Source organism: Salmo salar, chromosome ssa06 (assembly GCF_905237065.1).
Source record: "Salmo salar chromosome ssa06, Ssal_v3.1, whole genome shotgun sequence".
NCBI lineage: Eukaryota > Metazoa > Chordata > Actinopteri > Salmoniformes > Salmonidae > Salmo > Salmo salar.
Window position 1 is genome coordinate 72033340 of NC_059447.1, and position 22674 is coordinate 72056013.

At 45.9% G+C, this 22674-nt stretch overlaps 1 protein-coding gene across 1 annotated transcript in view; it reads left to right on the forward strand.

The window, feature by feature from the left end:
• The window catches only part of LOC106607986 (uronyl 2-sulfotransferase), a 130251-nt gene extending 107983 nt beyond the window's left edge, over nt 1-22268 (forward strand). The window contains exons 4-8 of the mRNA XM_014205533.2: nt 4649-4728; nt 5516-5669; nt 15435-15532; nt 15711-15868; nt 19427-22268. Coding sequence (XP_014061008.1) covers nt 4649-4728; nt 5516-5669; nt 15435-15532; nt 15711-15868; nt 19427-19719 — 783 coding nt within the window. The 3' untranslated portion in view covers nt 19720-22268. The remainder of the gene's footprint in view (nt 1-4648; nt 4729-5515; nt 5670-15434; nt 15533-15710; nt 15869-19426) is intronic.
• The last annotated feature ends 406 nt before the right edge of the window (nt 22269-22674 follow it).

The following is a 22674-nucleotide window of genomic DNA, read 5'->3' on the forward strand; positions in this document are numbered from 1 at the left end:
TCAGAAACATGTTGAAATGACAGGCTGTGTCATGGGAAATGCCAACACAAATTAAAACATTACTGAACGCTAGTCATTCTGCATGATCAAAAATAGGTATTTATTTCTCTCTCTCTGTCTTTCTCGCTCTGTCTTTCTCTCTCTGTCTCTCTCTCTCTCTCTCTCTCTCTCTCTCTCTCTATCTCTCTCTCTCGTCTTTCTCTCTCTGTCTTTCTCTCTCAATCTCTCTCTCTCTCTCTCTCTGACTCTCTCTCCCTCTCTTCATCTTCCTTTATTCTAGTGATATTTGTGGAACATTTTAATTAGAAAGCTGACTGTACTGACTGGAGTTAACTAGGCACACCTGTCTTGTGGTAGGACCCCTCTCAGGCATCTTCCATCAGTGCCAGACCAATAAAATATGCCCTCATATGCCCTTCTATAAATTACACTTCCTGCCGCCTAACACCAACTTAAGCAGACTCTCAGACTCTTCATAGAGGAAGAGAATAATGGTGTATTCCTGTGTCATAGTCTATGTGGTAATGTTTCATATCCTCATAGGCCTTTTTTATCAGTGTGAAAATGTGCTGTAGAAATCTTTTTATGTTTGAATGGTCAGTAGATGCTAAATATTCATAACCGTTACTGGATTTGAAGTAAATATTTAATTAAAGCTAATATTGAAACAGGTAGTTTAAACATTCATCAACCCTGAACGCTTGGCTGTACTAGAATTATTAAGCCTCTGAGAGAGAGAGAGAGAGAGAGAGAGAGAGAGAGAGAGAGAGAGAGAGAGACATAAAACACCTCTGTCTATGGTCCACTAACACGTCCTCTTAGAGTAGCTGTGTGTGTGCGTGTGTGTTGACTTATGCAGATCCAGATGCATGCTGTCTAAGTTTAGAGATGCTGGTCTCCTTAGCTCCAGTCTGGCTGGGGACTAGAGTGTTGGACCATTATCCTTTGGCTCAGCCAGTGGCCTGCTAATGTGTTTGCCCAGAACCGAGTGTCCCAGCCAGGGTAGCCAAACAGGTTAAGGTCCCCTACCCTTTGGAGCCCTGTGGAGCCCTATGTACCCACATCTTATAGTGACCTGTCTCTCTCTCTATAGCCAGACTACAAGATCTGAGAGAGAGATGGCTTTATTTTAGCTTGGTCAGAAATAGCAACACAGCTTTTCTGTGAGTTTCTCTGTGTTGCTGTGTGGTGCTATGTTCTCTCTCTCACCAAATATGTTACACAGCAAACAAACGCAGCTCTGCCATGGAACCCATGTTCCTGAATACTAGCTACCACGGATATTAAAACATTGAAATGGTCTGGCCCGGCTTGGAGTAGCAGACTTTAAATAGGTGGAAGGTTTTAAGGGAGAAGTGAGAGGAGTGTGGAGGGGTGAGGTGGAGAGATTGAATGGAGAGGTGAGGGGAGTGGGGGTGAGGTGTTGAGGGACATATGCAGTAGCAATAGCAGAAAAGTTGAGTCTGTTTACACTAGCCCAGTCCCAGTGGTCTGCGGAGCCCAACCAGGAAGCCTATAAGGCACAGCCTTCAATCAGGAAGAGAGGGAGGGGAGAGGGGCATCAAATATTTCTGGAATCCCAGACTATCCTCCTCTTTCAGTCTTTCTTCCTCTCTCCCCTTCTTCCTCTACTCACCTCCCTTCCTGAATGAGAGGGGGGTTGTGTGTGTGTGTGTGTGTGTGTGTGTGTGTGTGTGTGTGTGTGTGTGTGTGTGTGTGTGTGTGTGTGTGTGTGTGTGTGTGTGTGTGTGTGTGTGTTTGGCCTTCCCTATAGCCATTAAATCAACCCAAATGTGTTTAGGGTGCAGGGAGAGGGGATGGGGTGTAGTGGGGGGTATAAGCTTATGGCTAATTGGTCTGGAAGTCAGCAGAATTTAGCTTTTTCTGTATGGAGGGAGAATGTGAGAGAGAGAGAGAGAGAGAGAGAGAGAGAGAGAGTAGGGGCTGTCAAATTCTCGTGTGACTGGGGCCTCAGATAGCCTGTCCAAACAGACTAGCAGTGACGTCACAGTTTCTCATTGATGTTTATGGAGCAGCAGCACTTGTTTCATTCCAAACACAGCGTCAAAATATGTCCCAAAAGATTTACAACTGTTGATTGTAGGCATATGAACCATAATGCTATCACACTAGATAACAAATGGCTATATAACAAGTCGCAATAGATATCAAGGCCTTCATGTTTTTCCTTCAGTTTATTGAGTAATGCTGGTGAGCTCAGCCAAGGTTATGACAGGGTCAGCCCTCAGTATTTAGAGGGTTGTTAGCCACCCCACCTTCGTTTCCCTGTCCCACCTGTCCCATCTCCACCCCCAGGGGTCAGGGCCAGGTGTGACCCCCACCATGGAGCTCACCTGGGGTACAGGTCCGAACCTGTCTCTTGACAGGCCTGGGGAACCACAGAGGTGGAGAACATCCACCTAGGCTGGGATGATATGGAACACAAAACTGTGAATGAGCATCTTTTACATATGATTATGAACAGTACACAATGCGAACATTTCATTGTTCCAATCGGTTTTCTCTGCTAGTCGTTTCACAGAATGAAACCTGAGGACAGTGTTTTGGGTAGATGTCGTTTTCAGAAAGTCCTGGCTATCACCAGCACACTAGAACCAGATATACAGATGGGCTTTATCAACAGGGAGACCCACTGAGGGATAACATAACATGTGGTGTGGTTTAGCTCCTCTCATTAATGTAATAATGGGAGATGAGGGGATTGGGGATCTCGCTCCAGCCTGTATGACGTCAGGTTCTGACACAGTGGACAGGGGGTCTCCAACATGATGATGTTGTCAGGTTCTGACACAGTGGACAGGGGGTCTCCAACATGATGATGTTGTCAGGTTCTGACACAGTGGACAGGGGGTCTCCAACATGATGATGTCGTCAGGTTCTAACACAGTGGACAGGGGGTCTCCAACATGATGATGTTGTCAGGTTCTGACACAGTGGACAGGGGGTCTCCAACATGATGATGTTGTCAGGTTCTGACACAGTGGACAGGGGGTCTCCAACATGATGATGTCGTCAGGTCCTGACACAGTGGACAGGGGATCTCCAACACGATGATGTTGTCAGGTTCTGACACAGTGGACAGGGGGTCTCCAACATGATGATGTTGTCAGGTTCTGACACAGTGGACAGGGGGTCTCCAACATGATGATGTTGTCAGGTTCTGACACAGTGGACAGGGGGTCTCCAACATGATGATGTTGTCAGGTTCTGACACAGTGGACAGGGGGTCTCCAACATGATGATGTTGTCAGGTTCTGACACAGTGGACAGGGGGTCTCCAACATGATGATGTCGTCAGGTTCTGACACAGTGGACAGGGGGTCTCCAACACGATGATGTTGTCAGGTTCTAACACAGTGGACAGGGGGTCTCCAACATGATGATGTCGTCAGGTCCTGACACAGTGGACAGGGGATCTCCAACACGATGATGTTGTCAGGTTCTGACACAGTGGACAGGGGGTCTCCAACATGATGATGTCGTCAGGTTCTAACACAGTGGAAAGGGGGTCTCCAACACGATGATGTTGTCAGGTTCTGACACAGTGGACAGGGGGTCTCCAACATGATGATGTCGTCAGGTTCTGACACAGTGGACAGGGGGTCTCCAACACGATCATGTCGTCAGGTTCTAACACAGTGGACAGGGGGTCTCCAACATGATGATGTCGTCAGGTTCTGACACAGTGGACAGGGGATCTCCAACACGATGATGTTGTCAGGTTCTGACACAGTGGACAGGGGGTCTCCAACATGATGATGTCGTCAGGTTCTAACACAGTGGAAAGGGGGTCTCCAACACGATGATGTCGTCAGGTTCTGACACAGTGGACAGGGGATCTCCAACACGATGATGTTGTCAGGTTCTGACACAGTGGACAGGGGGTCTCCAACATGATGATGTCGTCAGGTTCTAACACAGTGGAAAGGGGGTCTCCAACACGATGATGTTGTCAGGTTCTGACACAGTGGACAGGGGGTCTCCAACATGATGATGTTGTCAGGTTCTAACACAGTGGACAGGGGGTCTCCAACATGATGATGTCGTCAGGTTCTAACACAGTGGACAGGGGGTCTCCAACATGATGATGTCGTCAGGTTCTAACACAGTGGACAGGGGGTCTCCAACATGATGATGTCGTCAGGTTCTAACACAGTGGACAGGGGGTCTCCAACATGATGATGTTGTCAGGTTCTAACACAGTGGACAGGGGGCCTCCAACATGATGATGTTGTCAGGTTCTGACACAGTGGACAGGGGGTCTCCAACACGATGATGTCGTCAGGTTCTGACACAGTGGACAGGGGCCTCCAACATGATGATGTTGTCAGGTTCTAACACAGTGGACAGGGGGTCTCCAACATGATGATGTTGTCAGGTTTTAACACAGTGGAAAGGGGATCTCCACAACCTCTTAATCGATTTCTCTGCTGAAGCCAGAACATGTGAAATGAATGTGTCATTAATTACAGTTATTCCATCATCGCCTATTAAAGCACAAAAGGGTTTAGTGAAAATGGTTCTAAATGAACTTTATGTTTGGTTCTGGTTCCATCCTGGGGAGACATACTGTCTTTGATACAAGTATTGACTAGTACAGTCATTTCTCTTGATGTGTGTCTTTCAGGTGGACCTTATGAGGAACATCAGCAACATCCCCCAGCCTTTCCTCTACACCAGACATGTCCACTTCCTCAACTTCACCCGGTAACTACAGCAGAGCACACCACGTATGACAACTGGCACCATCCATCCATCTATGATGCTAAGGTGTCAATGGCACACAGAACCACCTGAAACAGTGGTTTCACTGTTGTAGCTATGAATGGACAATGTTTTCATCAGAACCGCCTTGCTAGTTTACATTTTCAGAAAAGTCTTGACATTTGATTTAATGTACAAATCATTTGTAGACAGCAAATTGACCGCAAGGAGCCCAAACTTGGGGGGCCAAATACAATCACCCGCGGCCCGCCAGTTGGGGAACCTTGGTGTAGCGAAGGGGGAGGAGACTTGCCTTGAGACAATTGAGACATGGATTGTGTGTGCCAATCAGAGGGTGAAGAAGTGATTGAAGTGCTTTTGAACGGGGTATTGTAGTAGGTGCTATGTTTCCCGGTTTGAGTGTGTCAAGAACTGCAACACTGTTGGGTTTTTCACGCTCAACAGTTTCCCATGTGTATCAAGAATGGTCCACCACCCAATGGACATCCAGCCAACTTGACACAAATGTGGGAAACGTTGGAGTCAACATGGGCCAGCATCCCTGTGGAAAGTTTTCGATACCTTGCCCATGCCCCGACGAATTGAGACTGTTCTCAGGGAAAAAAGAGGTGCAATGAATATTAGGAAGGTGTTCCTAATGTTTTGTACACTTAGTGTAAGTCAGTTGCCCATCTCCTTATCAACTAGGCCCCAATACTGCTCCACTGTGAAGAACTGTACTATGTACCCTGTATAAATGTGTCCATCCATCTGTCCCTCTGTCTGTCAGGTTCAGGATAGAGCAGCCCGTCTACATCAACATCATACGGGACCCCATTAACCGTTTCCTCTCCAACTACTTCTTCCGACGTTTCGGGGACTGGAGGGGGGAGCAGAATCACCTCATCCGAACACCAGGGATGAAAGGTGAAGAGAGATACCTGGTGAGACTACTCCTTTATTGTAGAACTCAATCCAACTCTATCTCTTTTCCCATCTTTCATTTCTGGTCCAACAGCTCTTCGTTCCATTAGCAGCATCAGTGTGTTGGTTTGAATGCTAGTGGTCCAGGATATTAATGCAGTATGAGGATCATTCAGACCTCAACAGTAACTGACTGGATGACTGAATTACTAGATTGTACACAGTCCTTCCTTGTCTCCATCTGTTTCATCGACAGGATGGCTGTGTAATGCTTCCATTCATCTCTGGCAATGAGGTACGTTATTGAAAAAACGATTTAGAATAGATGGAACAATCATACATGAGATGTCTCATTCTCGAACATTCTACAAAAGGAAATTGATAGACAATTCAGTCTTAATTGGACGGTTTCAGATGATATGGATTATATAGATGTACAATGTTTTTGACTCTGCATGAGTGGCTTAGGTTCAACTGATTTAGATGCTGGAACATCAAACACTTATTCTTCTCACCTTAATGACATATTTGAGAAAAAGAATCCTGTGAGGCTCAGCATATACTGTAGTAACAGTAATAATAATTCAGTGTTAGTTATAGCCCTACGGTATTGAATGTATGAGGTCCTGAAAGAGTTCCTTGTAACAGTTCTACAATAGAAATCATAGGTGTACTCGTTGAAGACACAGGGTACATGGTGTGGCATGCAAAGGAAGGGTACCAAAGCGTTTGCCCCTTGTGGGCTTTTGTCATCCCTCCATTTCTCCATTCTCCCATTCCGCCATTGCTCTCAACCCGGAACTACCTAGAACTCAATTACAGACTTGACTGAGTTAGACCAATGGTTAGTTAGAGACGAGAACTATCTGGAACTCAATAGTCTGTGGTGATATTGGTCGTCTCAGGCTTTCCTAATGGCATTTACTGCTTTCGTTTTATTTCAAACTATCATTTCTATGTGATTTGTGTGTGTTTTATTGAGTGGAGGTCCCATTTAAGTAAGGTTCAAAAGAGAATTCATGCAGTGTTTTTAGTGGTGGTCTTGATTGGTGTAATCTGTATAGAGATGGAGTCAGCTAACATGCAATAGGAATTCCCCTTTTTGCTCCTCCAATCAAGCATGTTTGTCGGTAGACACACACACACATGCACGCACACACACAAACACACAGACATCCCGAGTTAGTTACATACCAACTGTGTTACATAATCAGAAAGTACAGAACACACACACCAGTGCGTTGTCAGAGGCCCTCACAATAACCATAACACACATTGAGCCAGCCACATTAGCAAACACACAGTGAAGTGAATGTCATTGTGGCTGAGTCTAACTGGGTAATTCAGTTTGGCTCAGTGTCCCAGGAGTACCGGAGCATATGCCTTATTAAAGTATATAGAGGGCCCCTCCTACAGTAAAGGGGAGCTGCCGCTGGCTCACCTGAGAGTGTCTCTGTCTCCCGCTCTGTGTCCCGCCGCTCTGTGTCCCGCCGCTCTGTGTCCCGCTGTGTGTCCCGCCGCTCTGTGTCCCGCCGCTCTGTGTCCCGCCGCTCTGTGTCCCGCCGCTCTGTGTCCCGCTGCTCTGTGTCCCGCTGTGTGTCCCGCTCTGTGTCCCACTCTGTGTCCCGCTCTGTGTCCCGCTCTGTGTCCCACTCTGTGTCCCGCTCTGTATCCTGTTGTGTGTCCCACTCTGTGTCCCACTCTGTGTCCCACTCTGTGTCCCGCTCTGTGTCCCGCTCTGTGTCCCGCTGTGTGTCCCGCTCTGTGTCCCACTCTGTGTCCCGCTGTGTGTCCCGCTCTGTGTCCCGCTGTGTGTCCCGCTCTGTGTCCCACTCTGTGTCCCGCTCTGTGTTCCGCTGTGTGTCCCGCTCTGTGTCCCGCTGTGTGTCCCGCTCTGTGTCCCACTCTGTGTCCCGCTGTGTGTCCCGCTCTGTGTCCCGCTCTGTGTCCCGCCGCTCTGTGTCCCGCTCTGTGTCCCACTTTGTGTCCCGCTCTGTATCCTGTTGTGTGTCCCACTCTGTGTCCCGCTGTGTGTCCCGCTCTGTGTCCCGCTGTGTGTCCCGCTCTGTGTCCCACTCTGTGTCCCGCTCTGTGTCCAGCCGCTCTGTGTCCCGCCGCTCTGTGTCCCGCTCTGTGTCCCGCTCTGTGTCCCGCTCTGTGTCCCGCCGCTCTGTGTCCCGCCGCTCTGTGTCCCGCCGCTCTGTGACCCGCTCTGTGTCCCACTCTGTGTCCCGCTTTGTGTCCCGCTCTGTGTCCCGCCGCTCTGTGTCCCGCTGTGTGTCCCGCTCTGTGTCCCGCTGTGTGTCCCGCTCTGTGTCCCGCTTTGTGTCCCGCTCTGTGTCCCGCTGTGTGTCCCGCTGTGTGTCCCGCTGTGTGTCCCGCTCTGTGTCCCGCTGTGTGTCCCGCTCTGTGTCCCGCTCTGTGTCCCGCTGTGTGTCCCGCTGTGTGTCCCGCTGTGTGTCCCGCTCTGTGTCCCGCTCTGTGTCCCGCTGTGTGTCCCGCTGTGTGTGTACAGTAGGTGTCAATGAAAGAACACTGTCAGTTTCTCACACAGGTCTCGGCCCTAATGCATGAGTTATTGAGACATTCCTGTGGTAGACTTCTTACATTTCCCATCAGCCCCACTCCCTCTTTACTCACAAACAAACACGCATGGACACAGTCATGTGAACACGCACACAAACACATGCTTTTGTTGTCAGGGCCAGAGCAGCTCAGTCCCAGACACACAGACACAGGGCCAGAGCAGCTCAGTCCCAGACACACAGACACAGGGCCAGAGCAGCTCAGTCCCAGACACACAGACACAGGGCCAGAGCAGCTCAGTCCCAGACACACAGACACAGGGCCAGAGCAGCTCAGTCCCAGACACACAGACACAGGGCCAGAGCAGCTCAGTCCCAGACACACAGACACAGGGCCAGAGCAGCTCAGTCCCAGACACACAGACACAGGGCCAGAGCAGCTCAGTCCCAGACACACAGACACAGGGCCAGAGCAGCTCAGTCCCAGACACACAGACACAGGGCCAGAGCAGCTCAGTCCCAGACACACAGACACAGTGCCGGAGCAGCTCAGTCCCAGACACACAGACACAGGGCCAGAGCAGCTCAGTCCCAGACACACAGACACAGGGCCAGAGCAGCTCAGTCCCAGACACACAGACACAGTGCCAGAGCAGCTCAGTCCCAGACACACAGACACACGGCCAGAACAGCTCAGTCCCAGACACACAGACACAGGGCCAGAGCAGCTCTTCCCAGACACACAGACACAGGGCCAGAGCACCCCTAGACTGCCAACAACTCTATACTCTCCCTCTCTGACCCTTGAACTGGTTTACTCTGATGACACACACACACTTCAGAGAAGATATCCTGGCGGGCACCCAGCGTTGTTCTTACAAAGGCATGCCTTGTCTACGCATCAGAGAGTAAAAGAGAAATGGTGGATGATTGGCTGTCACACTTTATCTTCATCTGCCTTCATCACAAGACACATTTTTGGTGACTAGAATTTTTTGGGACCAAAACAAACAGTGCTGGACTTGCTCCCATGGTAAACAGTTGAGAGCTTATGACCAGTTACGAGACAGTAGTAGTGGGTGCTACACTAACATCAGCTGGCCCCATATCGCGTGTGGTTGTGAGGAGGGACGTCCACAGTCTGTGATCATGGAGAGAAGAAGAGGCCCAGAGGGTTTTAAAAATCTGGACACAGTCATTCTTCAATATTCTTCCTCTGCCAATGAGAGAGTGAGAGTGAGAGAGTGAGTGAGTGAGAGAGAGAGAGAGAGAGAGAGAGAGAGAGAGAGAGAGAGAGAGAGAGAGAGAGAGAGAGAGAGAGAGAGAGAGAGAGAGAGAGAGAGAGAGAGAGAGAGAGAGAGAGAGAAAATGTCTGCATGTTCTACAAGTGTTCTGGGTTCTCTTGGATTCGTATGGTTCCTTTGAAGCCTCTTCCAGTTGTTCTGCTCCCTTTTGCAGAGCATCGGATCTGAGAGACAGTGCAGAGCAGATTGAAAAGGCACACAGTGGTATGTGTGGATTTCTTTGGGGATTCAAAGTTTAGCTTGAACTGATCTCTTTAAGAATATTGCTCCCTGTGTTAACAGGTCAGACAGTCAGTCAGTCAGTCAGAAAGTCAGTCAGTCAGACAGCCTTATGGCCCCTTGGTGGCTGACTGAAAGGATAACGTCCTCCTCTCTAAACCTATCATCTACATAGACAGGAAGTGACACGTGTCCTTTTCTCCCATATTGTGTTACCCGCAGAGTTCGTGGGTTTAAGAGGAATTCATGATGTTTTTTTGGTGGGAGGAATAGAGAGTTTGAGAAATTGAGGGGTAGAGAAGAAGAGCAAGAAAGAGTGGAAATGGTGGTCTGTTATCAAAGCCCCAGGGCATCTAGGTTTCATAAGGCTTTTGTTAGTGTTCTATCATTGTCGCGTGGCCCCAGTCTGGCCCTATGAGGGTACAGGGGCCCACTCAAAGCTTATGAATGGTTTATGAAGCTAATATGTCATGTTCCTGACAGATCTCTGTGTTGTGCTGTGACCTGACTGTACACCAGGTGTCCCAGTATAATTAACCCCACAGAACCCCAGACAGGACCAGGGCTGGGTGAGAGACTGTAGTCTTTAATAGTTGGCATGTGAAATGCAACCCAACACTTCCTGCAACCTTAGTGATATCGTAATTCACACACACACACACACACACACACACACACACACACACACACACACACACACACACACACACACACACACACACACACACACACACACACACACACACACACACACACACACGCCTCACCCTACCACTCCCTCTCTGTTTTTGTGGGTACATTAAGTCATGTTTTATGTGTATAAGGGGGGAGGAACACAGTGGAACACAGTGGAACACAGGCAAATGTCATGTGAGTCGCAGCGCCGACTTTGTTGATAAGTGTGAAAACGAGGACTGCAGGGATCTGGCTAAGAGTGGGTCCAGAATGGAAACATACAGTGCATTCGGAAAGTATTCAGACCCCTTCCCTTTTTCCACATTTTGTTACATTACAGTCTTATTCTAAAATTGATTAAATAAAACATTTTCCTCATCAATCTACACACAATACAACATAATGAGGAAGCAAAAACAGGTTTTAGAATTTTTAGCAAATTTATTATAAGTTAAAAACAGAAATACTTTATATGCATAAATATTCAGACCCTTTGCTATGAGACTCGAAATTGAGCTCAGGTGCATCCTGTTTCCATTGATCATCCTTAAGGTGTTTCTACAACTTGATTGGAGTCCACCTGTGGTAAATTCAATTGATTGGACATGATTTAGAAAGGTACATATCTGTCTATATAAGCTCCGACAGTTGACAGAGAAAAAAAACAAGCCATGAGGTCAAGGGAATTGTCCGTAGAGATCCGAGACAGGATTGTATCGAGGCACAGATCTGAGAGTGTACCAAAAAATGTCTGCAGCATTGAAGGTCCCCAAGAACACAGTGGACTGCATCATTCTTAAACGGAAGAAGTTTGGAACCACCAAGACTCTTCCGAGAGCTGGCCATCTGGCCAAACTGAGCAATCCGGGGAGAAGGGCCTTTGTCAGGGAGGTGACCAAGAAACCAATGGTCACTCTGACAGAGCTCCAGAGTTCCACTGTGGAGATGGGAGAACCTTCCAGAAGGACAACCATCTGTGCAGCACTCCACCAATCAGGCCTTTATGTCCAGATGGAATCCCCTCAGTAAAAGGCACATGACAGCCCGCTTGGAGTTTGCCAAAAGGCACCTAAAGACTATGAGAAACAAGATTCTCTGGTGTGATGAAACCAAGATTGAACCCTTTGGCCTGAATGCCAAGCGTCACGTCTGGAGGAAACCAGGCACCATCCCTACTGTGAAGCATGGTGGTGGCAGCATCATGCTGTGGGGATCTTTTTCAGTGGCAGGGACTGGTAGACTAGTCAGGATCGAGGGAAAGATGAACGGAGCAAAGTAAAGAGAGATCCTTGATAAAAAAAACTGCTCCAGAGCGCTCAGGACCTCAGACTGGAGGTTTACCTTCCAACAGGACAATGACCCTAAGCACACAGCAAAGACAATGCAGGAGTGGCTTCGGGAGAAGTCTCTGAATGTGGCCTAGCCAGAGCCCGGACTTGAACCCCATCGAACATCTCTGGAAAAAACTGAAAATAGCTGTGCAGTGATGCTCCCCATCCAACCTGACAGAGCTTGAGAGGATCTGCAGAGAAGAATGGAAGAAACTCCCCAAATACAGGTGTGCCAAGCTTGTCGCGTCATACCCAAGAAGACTCCAGGTTGTAATCTCTGTCAAAGGTGCTTCAACAAAGGACTGAGTAAAGGGTCGGAATATGTAAATGTAATGTTTGCAAAAATGTCTAAAAACCTGTTTTTGCGTTTTCCGTATGGGGTATTGTGTGTAGATTGATGAGGGAAAAAACAATTTCATTAATTTTAGAATAAGGCTGTAACGTAACAAAATGTGGAAAAAGTCAAGGGGTCTGAATACTTTCTGAATGCACTGCATAGTGTCCTACTCCCACTACACACACTCTATCCTTCCTGCTTCCCTGCATGGAGGAAGAAATTATTCCAAAGACTGTTATAGTTCTAATTGATGGGAGAAGTGCAAGAATGAACAGTACTTTGCTAAATTGTGTGTGTGTGTGTGTGTGTGTGTGTGTGTGTGTGTGTGTGTGTGTGTGTGTGTGTGTGTGTGTGTGTGTGTGCGTGCGTGCGCCTCTCAGTGTGGGTCTTTTCAAATCCATTCACCCTAGCTTTTACCCCCTTTTATCCCAGACCCAGGCTACCCTTCTGGGCATTGAAAACCACAAGGCCTGGGCCTCTGGTTCTCTCTCTCTCTGGGTCTCTCTGGCTTAGCTAACCTTTTACTGCAGTGGGCTATAGGGTCACTGGTAGTCTTAAACAAATCTACTTTGAAACAAAGTATACACCTCACACACATGGCTTAAAAAAAAGAAGACACCTGTACCAAATCAAATCAAACTTTATTTGTCACATGCGCCGCCGAATACAACAAGTGTAGACCTTACCGTGAAATGCTTACTTACAAGCCCTTAAACAACAGTGCAGTTCAAGAAAGTGTTAAGAAAATATTTACCAAATAAACAAGTAAAAAATTATAAAAAGTAACACTATAAAATAACAATAATGAGGCTATATACAGGGGGTACCGGTACTGAGTCAGTGTGCGGGGGTACAGGTTAGAGGTAACTTGTACATGTAGGTAGGGGAGAAGTGACTATGCATAGATAATAAACAGCGAGTAGCAGCTGTGTAAAAACAAAGGGGGGGAGGGGGGGGGGGGTGTCAACGTAAATAGTCCGGGTGGCCATTTGATTAGTTGTTCAGCAGTCTTATGGCTTGGGGGTAGAAGCTGTTAAGGAGCCTTTTGGTCCCAGACTTGGCGCTCCGGTACCGCTTGCCCGTGCGGTAGCAGAGAAAACAGTCTATGACTTGGGTGACTGGAGTCTCTGACAATATTTAGGGCCTTCCTCTGACACGACTGGTATATAGGTCCTGGATGGCAGGAAGCTTGGCCCCAGTGATGTACTGGGCCGTACGCACTACCCTCTGTAGCGCCTTACCTGTCAGATGCCGAGCAGTTGCCATACCAGGTGGTGATGCAACCGGTCAGGACGCTCTCGATGGTGCAGCAGTAGAACTTTTTAAGGATCTGGTAACCCATGACAAATCTTTTCAGTCTCCTGAGGGGGAAAAGGTGTTGTCATGCCCTCTTCACTACTGTCTTGGTGTGTTTGGACCATGATAGTTAGTTGGTGATGTGGACACTAAGGAACTTGAAACTCCCTGTTCGGCCCGCCTTTTCCTGTAGTCCACGATCAGCTCCTTTGTCTTGCTCACATTGAGGGAGAGGTTGTTGTCCTGGCACTGTGTCTCTGACCTCCTCCATGTCAGATATAGAGTTGAAATGTATTCAATTTTGAGTTTGCAGCCCAATATTACACTTTATATACATCACAGAAGACTGAAATATAACAAAACTGTTTGACATAGAAACACCAGATTTGAGGTGGGGTTCTTTAAATCATGTTTATTATGAATATTAATAACATTCCACCCATGAAGCCAAAAAGGGCGCTTTTGGCCAATGACTACAGGAAAGGGTTACCCTCTGTGGTGAGGCGTCTAGGCTCCAGCTGTTAACTTGACAAATTGCCCTTTTCCAAGTAAACTGAGGACATTCTCACCTATCAGCATGTAGGCCACAGTGAAATAAACCAACATCACACAAGACCTCCTGCTCTTTTTATTAATGTCTACACTCTCTTCACCTGTTTCAACTCAGAGAAATGGGTCTGGGTTTTCATGTGTGGGTGTCGTGTGTGTGTGGGTGTGGGTGTGTCTTGTGTATGTGGGTGTGCGAGCGTGCGTGCCTGCTTGTGTGTGTGAATGGATTTGAGTGTGTGTGTGTGTCTTTCATGTGTTTTTGAGTGTTGTGTCGGCCAGGCCTCGTTGCTGTCAATAAAGCTTACGTCAGCTGACATGACATGGATTTGACTCTTGGGTTTGTAGCAGAGAGAGAGAAAAGACTGGGTGACTTCACTCCTTTATGGGTTTTTAATCTCTCTTTCTTTTTTAATTTGGTCTCAGTGGGCCTCCTTCGTTCAGCCCACTGGTTAATCAGAGAGGTGGTTTAGTGTTTCACTGCTCTGCTCCAGTGGCTCCTGCCTTTGGACACTTTCTTTTTTCGTTTTCATACAGGCGGTGGGTCAGAAGGGAGAGAAGATGGTGGGATTGGGATGTTTGTAGCATGGCCAACATAATGTGGCTAGCGGAGGAGACCAAAGGTTACCCTTGTTTCAGTATATTGGTCTGCATTACTAAACAGTCATCATTCTGGTCAGAGAATAATACCATTGACCTCCCACCAAAATGTTGTTCTTGAGATACCCTACATATTCCACTGAGAAGGAAACAGATGAGCTAATACCTGCTAACAGGAAGCTGAATGTCTTATTTAGGCTGTCAGAGAGTGGTTTGAAGACAGTGTCCGTTTACTTTTTTTGGTTTGTTTAAAAAAGTATCTTTATTTAAGATGTTAACATTTTACAATCATAAATAGTTCAAATAAATACATAAATACTTTCACATCAATTAATTTGAGTTCCTAATTACATAACCTGATTTAGAAATGTAATTAGGGGGTGGTGCAGGGAGATCTACATCCCGTTTAACTAAGTGGCCAGAGATCAAACATATTAATAGTGCCCATGGAAGTTTCTGGACTTCATCTTATTTCTTCTTTTTAGTTCCTTTTTGATTTGTTAAAATAAAATATAAAATAGTGTTCAAACCAAAAAGTTATTTTATAGTCATAATGCAGCTTGTCTGTTTACCACCATAATTCTTTAGTAACGCTAACCATCAAAGTAGTATGAGTTCCTTAAGAGACAAGAAGACTTGGTGAAGGCTTCCCCCTAGTGAGCGTAATGTAGAATTGCACTTTTCATTCAATCCCATTATTCTTGCAGAAAAGTAGGCGTCAACCTGTCACATTGGAGGCTGCTGAGGGGAGGACGGCTCATGGCTGGAATGGCGCGAATGGAATGGCATCAAACCATGTGTTTCATGTATTTGATACCATTCCACATATTCCGCTCCAGCCGTTACCACGAGCCCATCCTCCCCAATTAAGGTGCCGCCAACTTCCTGTGCAACCTGAATGTGATTGTCTGTTTTTCTGATGGGCTGTCTCTTCGGTCTCCCTCCTGTCCAGGACATCAATGTGTGCATCCTGGAGAATTACCCAGAATGCTCCAACCCCAGACTCTTCTACATCATCCCATATTTCTGTGGACAGCACCCGCAGTGCAGGTAATAAGACCTGTGTTGCAGGGAATCAGGCTCGACATTTGGTATTAGATACACTTTATCCTGACTGGTATTAATATTTTTGCAAAAGGCAATGTTTATTAAAGTATTATTGGTTATAATTCCCTCTGGGTTGGTTGATATTTTCCTCTGACTGTGCCTGTTGTTCTGTGTGTTTCAGGGAGCCGGGACAATGGGCACTGGAGAGGGCCAAACAGAATGTTCTAGAGAACTTCCTTATCGTGGGGATCCTAGAGGAGCTGGAAGATGTCCTGCTTCTTCTAGAGAGACTGTTACCTCACTACTTTACTGACGTACTCAACATCTACAAGAGCCCAGGTAGGCCTACACACCAGTGTTTCCGCTGAAGTTATTTAACTGCCCTTTGTGCAGGCTATGTAACCATCTACCACGTTGTTGTCCTTATAAACTGGGGATTTCACTCGCGCAACACCTGTTTCCACGGTGGTGTTGTAGCCTCTACCCATATCAGTGGAGCAACTTTCACTGGGGACAGCTCCACATTCTGAAATAGCATTTTTCAGTTTTATCATTGGAATGTGCTACAAAACGAGGCAATGGTGTGCTTTAGGACCATACGGACGCCTCCGAGCGGTAGACTGTTTGGAGTGTTTATCCGACTGAATCAAAATAATAAAAAATTATTATAGTTATGTCCCCCCCACTTCTAAAACCAAAGTTGCGCCCCTGCCCATATCATAACCTTTCTTTTTATTTATCTGGTTAGGCCTAAATTAGTCATTTTAGCGTGAGCTAGGCTATATATATGGAAAGTAAACTTGGTAACGTGTCGTATTCTCACGTGGAGAGGGAGCATAAATTCTGCGTGTGGACAAATTAGAATGTTTTATCACCACACAAATAAGAGACGGTGTGCGTAGCTGGTAGCCTTATGTCTGCCTCGCCGCTCAAAGAATGGAATCTGAACACAATGCTACACAGCAAGCTCCTGGGTTTTTAAAAACGCTATTATATTGATAAAAAATGTTTCCGAACCGCAATGTAATTGTTCTGAACCACTAGCCGACCTAAGCGTTGAAAGAATGTTTTAATTTTACCCGCTAGCTGATTTTTTTGCAGCTCACCTGCTACTCAACTAATGATTAGCCCAATAGGGTAAATGCAGATAGGTATCCCCATTCTTCAGCCTATTTATTTCTAGCCACTATGCTGTATGGGCTACAGGTAATAATGTTTATTGTTAATAGCATACTTGATAATAGCATACTTAAAGTAATAGCATACTTTAAAATAATTCAAACAAATAATTCTACCAATATTATTTGGCTCATTTCTGGAGGTGGAAATTATATTTTAGATGGTGTGTTTTTTTCATTCATTTTGAAGTAGTGTGTCCTGAGCATCTCTGTCCTGCTACATAGAAATTATCCAGGGTGGGGTCCGTAACCTTTTCCCGCCAATGCCACACATTTTTCCAGAGGAAACACTGGTACATACACAACCACACCCTGGCATGTACAATACCAGTCAAAAGTTTGGACACACATACTCATTCAAGGTTTTTTCTTTATTTTGTATTATTTTCTACATTGTAGAATAATAGTGAAGACATCAAAACTATGGAATCATGTAGTAACCCAAAGTGTTAAACAAATCTAAATATATTTTATTTGAGATTCTTCAAATAGGCACCCTTTGCCTTGATTACATCTTTGCACACTCTTGGCATTCTCTCAACCAGCTTCGTGAGGTAGTCACCTGGAATGAATTTCAATTAACAGGTGTGCCTTGTTAAAAGTTAATTTGTGGTATTTCTTTCCTTCTTAATGCGTTTGAGCCAATCAGTTGTGTTATGACAAGGTAAGGGTGGTATACAGAAGATAGCCCAATTTGGTAAAATACCAAGTCCATATTATGGCAAGAACAGCTCAAATAATCAAAGAGAAACGACAGTCCATCATTACTTTAAGACATGAAGGTCAGTCAATTCAGAAAATGTCAAAACCATCAAGCGCTATGATGAAACTAGCTCTCATGAGGACCGCCACAGGAAAGGAAGAACCAGAGTTACCTCTGCTGCAGAGGATAAGTTCATTAGAGTTACTAACCTCAGAAATTGCAGCCCAAATAAATGCTTCACAAAGTTCAAGTAACAGACACATCTCAACATCAACTGTTCAGAGGAGACTGCATGAATCAGGCCTTCATGGTTGAATTGCTGTAAAGAAACCACTACTAAAGGACAGTAATAATACAATAATAAGAAGAGACTTGCTTGGGCCAAGAAACACGAGCAATGGACATTAGATAGGTGGAAATCTGTCCTTTGGTCTGATTTGTCCAAATTTTAGATTTTTGGTTCTAACCGTTGTGCCTTTGTGAGACGCAGAGTAGGTGAACGGATGATCCCTGCATGTGTGGTTCCCACCGTGAAGCATGGAGGAGGAGGTATGATGGTGTGGGGGTGCTTTGCTGGTGACACTTTCAGTGATTTATTTAGAAATTAAGGCACACTTTTTATTGAAGTGTATTTAATTTTGTGGGGTTTTACCCTTTTTCTCCCCAATTTCATGGTATCCAATTGGTAGTTTTAGTCCTGTCCCTTCGCTGCAACTCCCGTATATACTCGGGAGAGGCAAATGTCGAGAGCCGTGTGTCCTCCTAAACACAACCCAGCCAAGCCGCACTGTTTCTTGACACAACGCCCGCTTAACCCGGAAGCCAGCCACATCAATGTGTCGGAAGAAACACAGTACACCTGGGGACCGTGTTAGCGTGCATTGCTCCCGGCCCGCCACAGAAGTCGCTAGTGCGCGATGGGACAGGAACATCCCTGCTGGCCAAACCCTCTCCTAACCCGGACGACGCTGGGCCAATTGTGCGCCGCCCCATGGGTCTCCCGGTTGCGGCTGGCTGCGACAGAGCCTGGACTCGAACCCAGAATCTCTAGCGGCACAGCCCTAGACCACTGCACCACTCGTGAGGCTCAAGGCACACTTAACCAGCATGGCTACCACAACATTCTGCAGTGATACGCCATCCCATCTGGTTTGCGCATAGTGGACTATCATTTGTTTTTCAACAGTACAATGACCCAACACACCTCCAGGCTGTGTAAGGGCTATTTGACCAAGAAGGGGAATGATGGAATGCTGCATCAGATGACCTGGCCTAGACAATCCCCCGACCTCAACCTTAATTGAGATGGTTTGGGATGAGTCGGACTGCAAAGTGAAGGAAAAGCTGCCAACAAGTGCTCAGCATATGTGGGAACTCCTTCAAGACTGTTGGGAAAGCATTCCAGGTGAAGCTGGTTGAGAGAATGCCAAGAGTGTGCAAAGCTGTCATCAAGGCAAAGGGTGGCTATTTGAAGAATCTCAAATATAAAATATATTTTGATTTGTTTAACACTTTTTTGGTTACTACATGATTCAATCAAATGTATTTATAAAGCCCTTCTTACATCAGCTGATATATCAAAGTGCTGTACAGAAACCCAGCCTAAAACCCCAAACAGCAAGCAATGCAGGTGTAGAAGCACGGTGGCAAGGAAAAACTCCCTAGAAAGGCCAGAACCTAGGAAGAAACCTAGAGTGTTAGTGTTGTTTCATAGTTTTGATGTCTTCTCTATTATTCTACAATATAGAAAATAGTAAAAATAATGAAAACCCTTGAATGAGTAGGCGTGTCCAAACTTTTGAATGGGACTGTATATGCATATTACACTCCATTGAAATGATTCACCTTTAAAGGAATATTTCACTCCAAAAACAAACTTTGTCAAAAGTTTATTTTCATACCTCAAAAGTGGTCTACAGTAGGTCTAACTCTCCTTTTGATGGATGACAATATGTATTTTCTTCACATTTTAGCCATACATGAATAACTTCCTGGTCTGTTTCTCTGTCTCCGCAGACTACAGGAAGATGGGGAACATGACTGGTACGGTGCGTAAACACACGCCCACTCTGGAGGCCCTTCAGGTTCTGTACCACCGCATGCGCTACGAGTACAACTTCTACAACTTCATCCGAGACCAGTTCCACTTGATGAAGAAGAAGATTGGCCTCAAGTCGGTCTCCCGACCACCTTCCCACCAGGCCTCCTTCCTAAGAGACCTCTCCCTCCGAACCCCAGAGCCCCTGGATGAAGACGAGGAGCTGGAGACCGACCTGGAGGACGCCAACAGCTGGTTGGTCCAGCCCTGACCAATGCCGTGGTGACTGAGGACTTTACTTGCGTCTGGTTGGCTGGAGGTGGCATGATAAAGGGGCGGGGGATTTGCCCTGTCTGTCAGCATTCCCAGGAGGACGATTGGTTGGGGGTGTGTGGATCCTGATGCCTGTGTTTTTATGGGCTACATATTCCGTTTATCTCGGACTCTCTACTCACCGCTGAGGACCTTGGGAGTGGGCTCTGACTCTCTGCTACCACTGAGGACCTTGGAAGTGGTCTCGGACTCTCTGCTCACCGCTGAGGACCTTAGGAGTGGGCTCTGACTCTCTGCTACCACTGAGGACCTTGGAAGTGGTCTCGGACTCTCTGCTCACCGCTGAGGACCTTAGGAGTGGGCTCTGACTCTCTGCTACCACTGAGGACCTTGGAAGTGGTCTCGGACTCTCTGCTCACCGCTGAGGACCTTAGGAGTGGGCTCTGACTCTCTGCTACCACTGAGGACCTTGGAAGTGGTCTCGGACTCTCTGCTCACCGCTGAGGACCTTGGGAGCGGGCTCGGACTCTCTGCTCACCACTGAGGACCTTGAGAGTGGACTCGGAATCTCTGCTCACCACTGAGGACCTTCGTTGTGGGCAGATGGATGGATGGATGGATGGATGGATGGATGGATGGATGAACCGCCATATTTAAAGATTGACTAGAATAATGGGTGGGGGGGTTACTTTAAAAAACTCACTTTGCTTGGTTTAAGGTTTTATTTTTGTTTTGTTGGTTTGAGGCCATCCTGTTTGGGGTATCTCCGGGTGAGATAAGACAAAAGGGATTTGGACCTATGAACTCATTAAGAAACATTTTAAATGTTGAGGGGAGGGCTGCATCTTAGGATCAGGAAAAATTCAAAGACACCAACGTAGGTGCAGGGATGATGGGGGGAAGGAGCGTGTTGAGGTGTGAGAGAGCAGGGACGAGACGGGATGATGAAATTGGAGGGGTTGTGTGTAACAGGTCTACTTTTAGTGCTTGACCACTCTGTCTCTCCCTGTCACTCCCAGCCTCCTTTTCTCTCCCTTCCTTTTCCCCTTATTTTCTCTCTCTCTCTCACTCTCTGCCTGTTTTAAGGGCCCTTGTTTTCAAAGTGTGATTCAAAGTGCCAAACCGTCAAATGGTGTGTCATAGTCATAAACCTCTCTAAGTGCCAAACCTAACCAAGTGGGGTCAGACACCTGTTCCTGGAAACCCTGTTTGGGAGGAGCCTCTGCTCACAGTGGGAGGGGGCGGGGGTGACTTGGTTTAGCCCAAATGTGATAGTGTCTATGCATAACAGAATCAGTTTACTTTGTTTAATAGATGTCGATATGACGAGAGGGTCAAATGGCAGGAAGAGCACCCAACTATGAATTCAAAGAATTCCAACTGTGTGTCTACGATTGAATTTGACAACAACATTTGTCAAACTGAAAATGTATGAAGAAAGGTTGAATATTTTAGTACATAACTTGGGAAATTTTAAGAAATGTATGATGTCGGTTGGTAGAAATGTATGTTTTTCCTCAAATGTTGACATCTCCATTGGACAGACCATTGATGTTTGACATCCTTCAACAACAACAAAAAATCGAATAAAAATATTATTTCAAAGACAAAGCTGAAGGATGAAACATTTTAATCCAACGCTTTACCTGAACTCACCAAATGAAATGACAATGTGTTCACAGTCTGCACTTAGTCTTATTTGAGGTTGTTCAACCTTGGCTTGTTGGTTACTGTAATGTCTAAATCCACAACTTTGTTTTTAAACTCTCCCCTGACTCTCAGTGCTACAGTATTTCATAGAGCAGCCATGGTGCTGCACTTTGGCCATTTACTGATAACTCAACACCCAGAGAAGAAAATGGCCACAACCACCTATATTACCTGGCAGTCATACCTATAGTTGCGGTCAACTATATTGGCACCCTCACTATTTCTTCTAAAATAAGTAGATTTGGAGAAATAAAAAAATCACGTGTATCTGTTTGATTTACAACTGCACAGGACGAAGAAGAAAGAAAAAATCCAAACTGAAATTAAGATTTTTCACTTCAAAGTCAAAAATGGCCTTGACTAAGTTATTCACAATTCAAATTAATTTGGTTCTAATTCTGGTTTACTGTGTAATTTATCTCACCTGTGGAAAGTTCCAGGTGCCTACAGGGTAAAAAAAGCAATTCAACCAGTTTTTAATGCTCCATTGCACTCAATTAAAAAAGGGCAAGGGTGCTAATATATCTGACCACATCTGTAAGCCATAGTCATTGTACTGTCATTGCCTTCAGCGTGGATTTTCTTTTTGAAATTTTAATTTATTATTATGTATCCATTTTCATTCCAGAAAGGATTCTCAGGAAAAAAAAAAGGTTTCTTACAACGTTGAAATAAGTTGTACTATCAAGCTATTCATAATATCTAAAGATGAGTAAAATATCCCCAATAAAATTCTATGAACATCTTAAAGAAATGGTTGAACTGTTTTACAATAAATGGAATCCATTCATTTCAATCTCCTCAGACAGTTTTCTAAATAAAAACCTAACAATTGCAGGTGCTGTCTGTGTTTCCTCACAATTATTTTTTATACAATAAAGCAGTGCATGCCTGTTGTTTTCCAATCCAAGAGAATACATGAATTGTACATTTACCCACCTAGCTCTGGATCCATGAAAGAAATGCAGTCTGTTATGTGCTAACAACCTGATAAACAAGTACTAGGTTATTCATGTGTAAATGCTGTTTCAGTTCCACCTGATGAACAAGAACATTGGCCTCAAGTGTCTCCCGACCCCCTGGACACCAGGCCTCCTTCCTAAGAGAGAAAGCCCCAGTCCACAACACCCCAGGAAGAGGACAACCAAGACGCCAACAGCTGGTTTGTTACCACAGAAATAGATCATTCAACCATTGAGCAATGATCAAATCTGGCTGGAAGGGAAGGTTTATGTCAGAACAC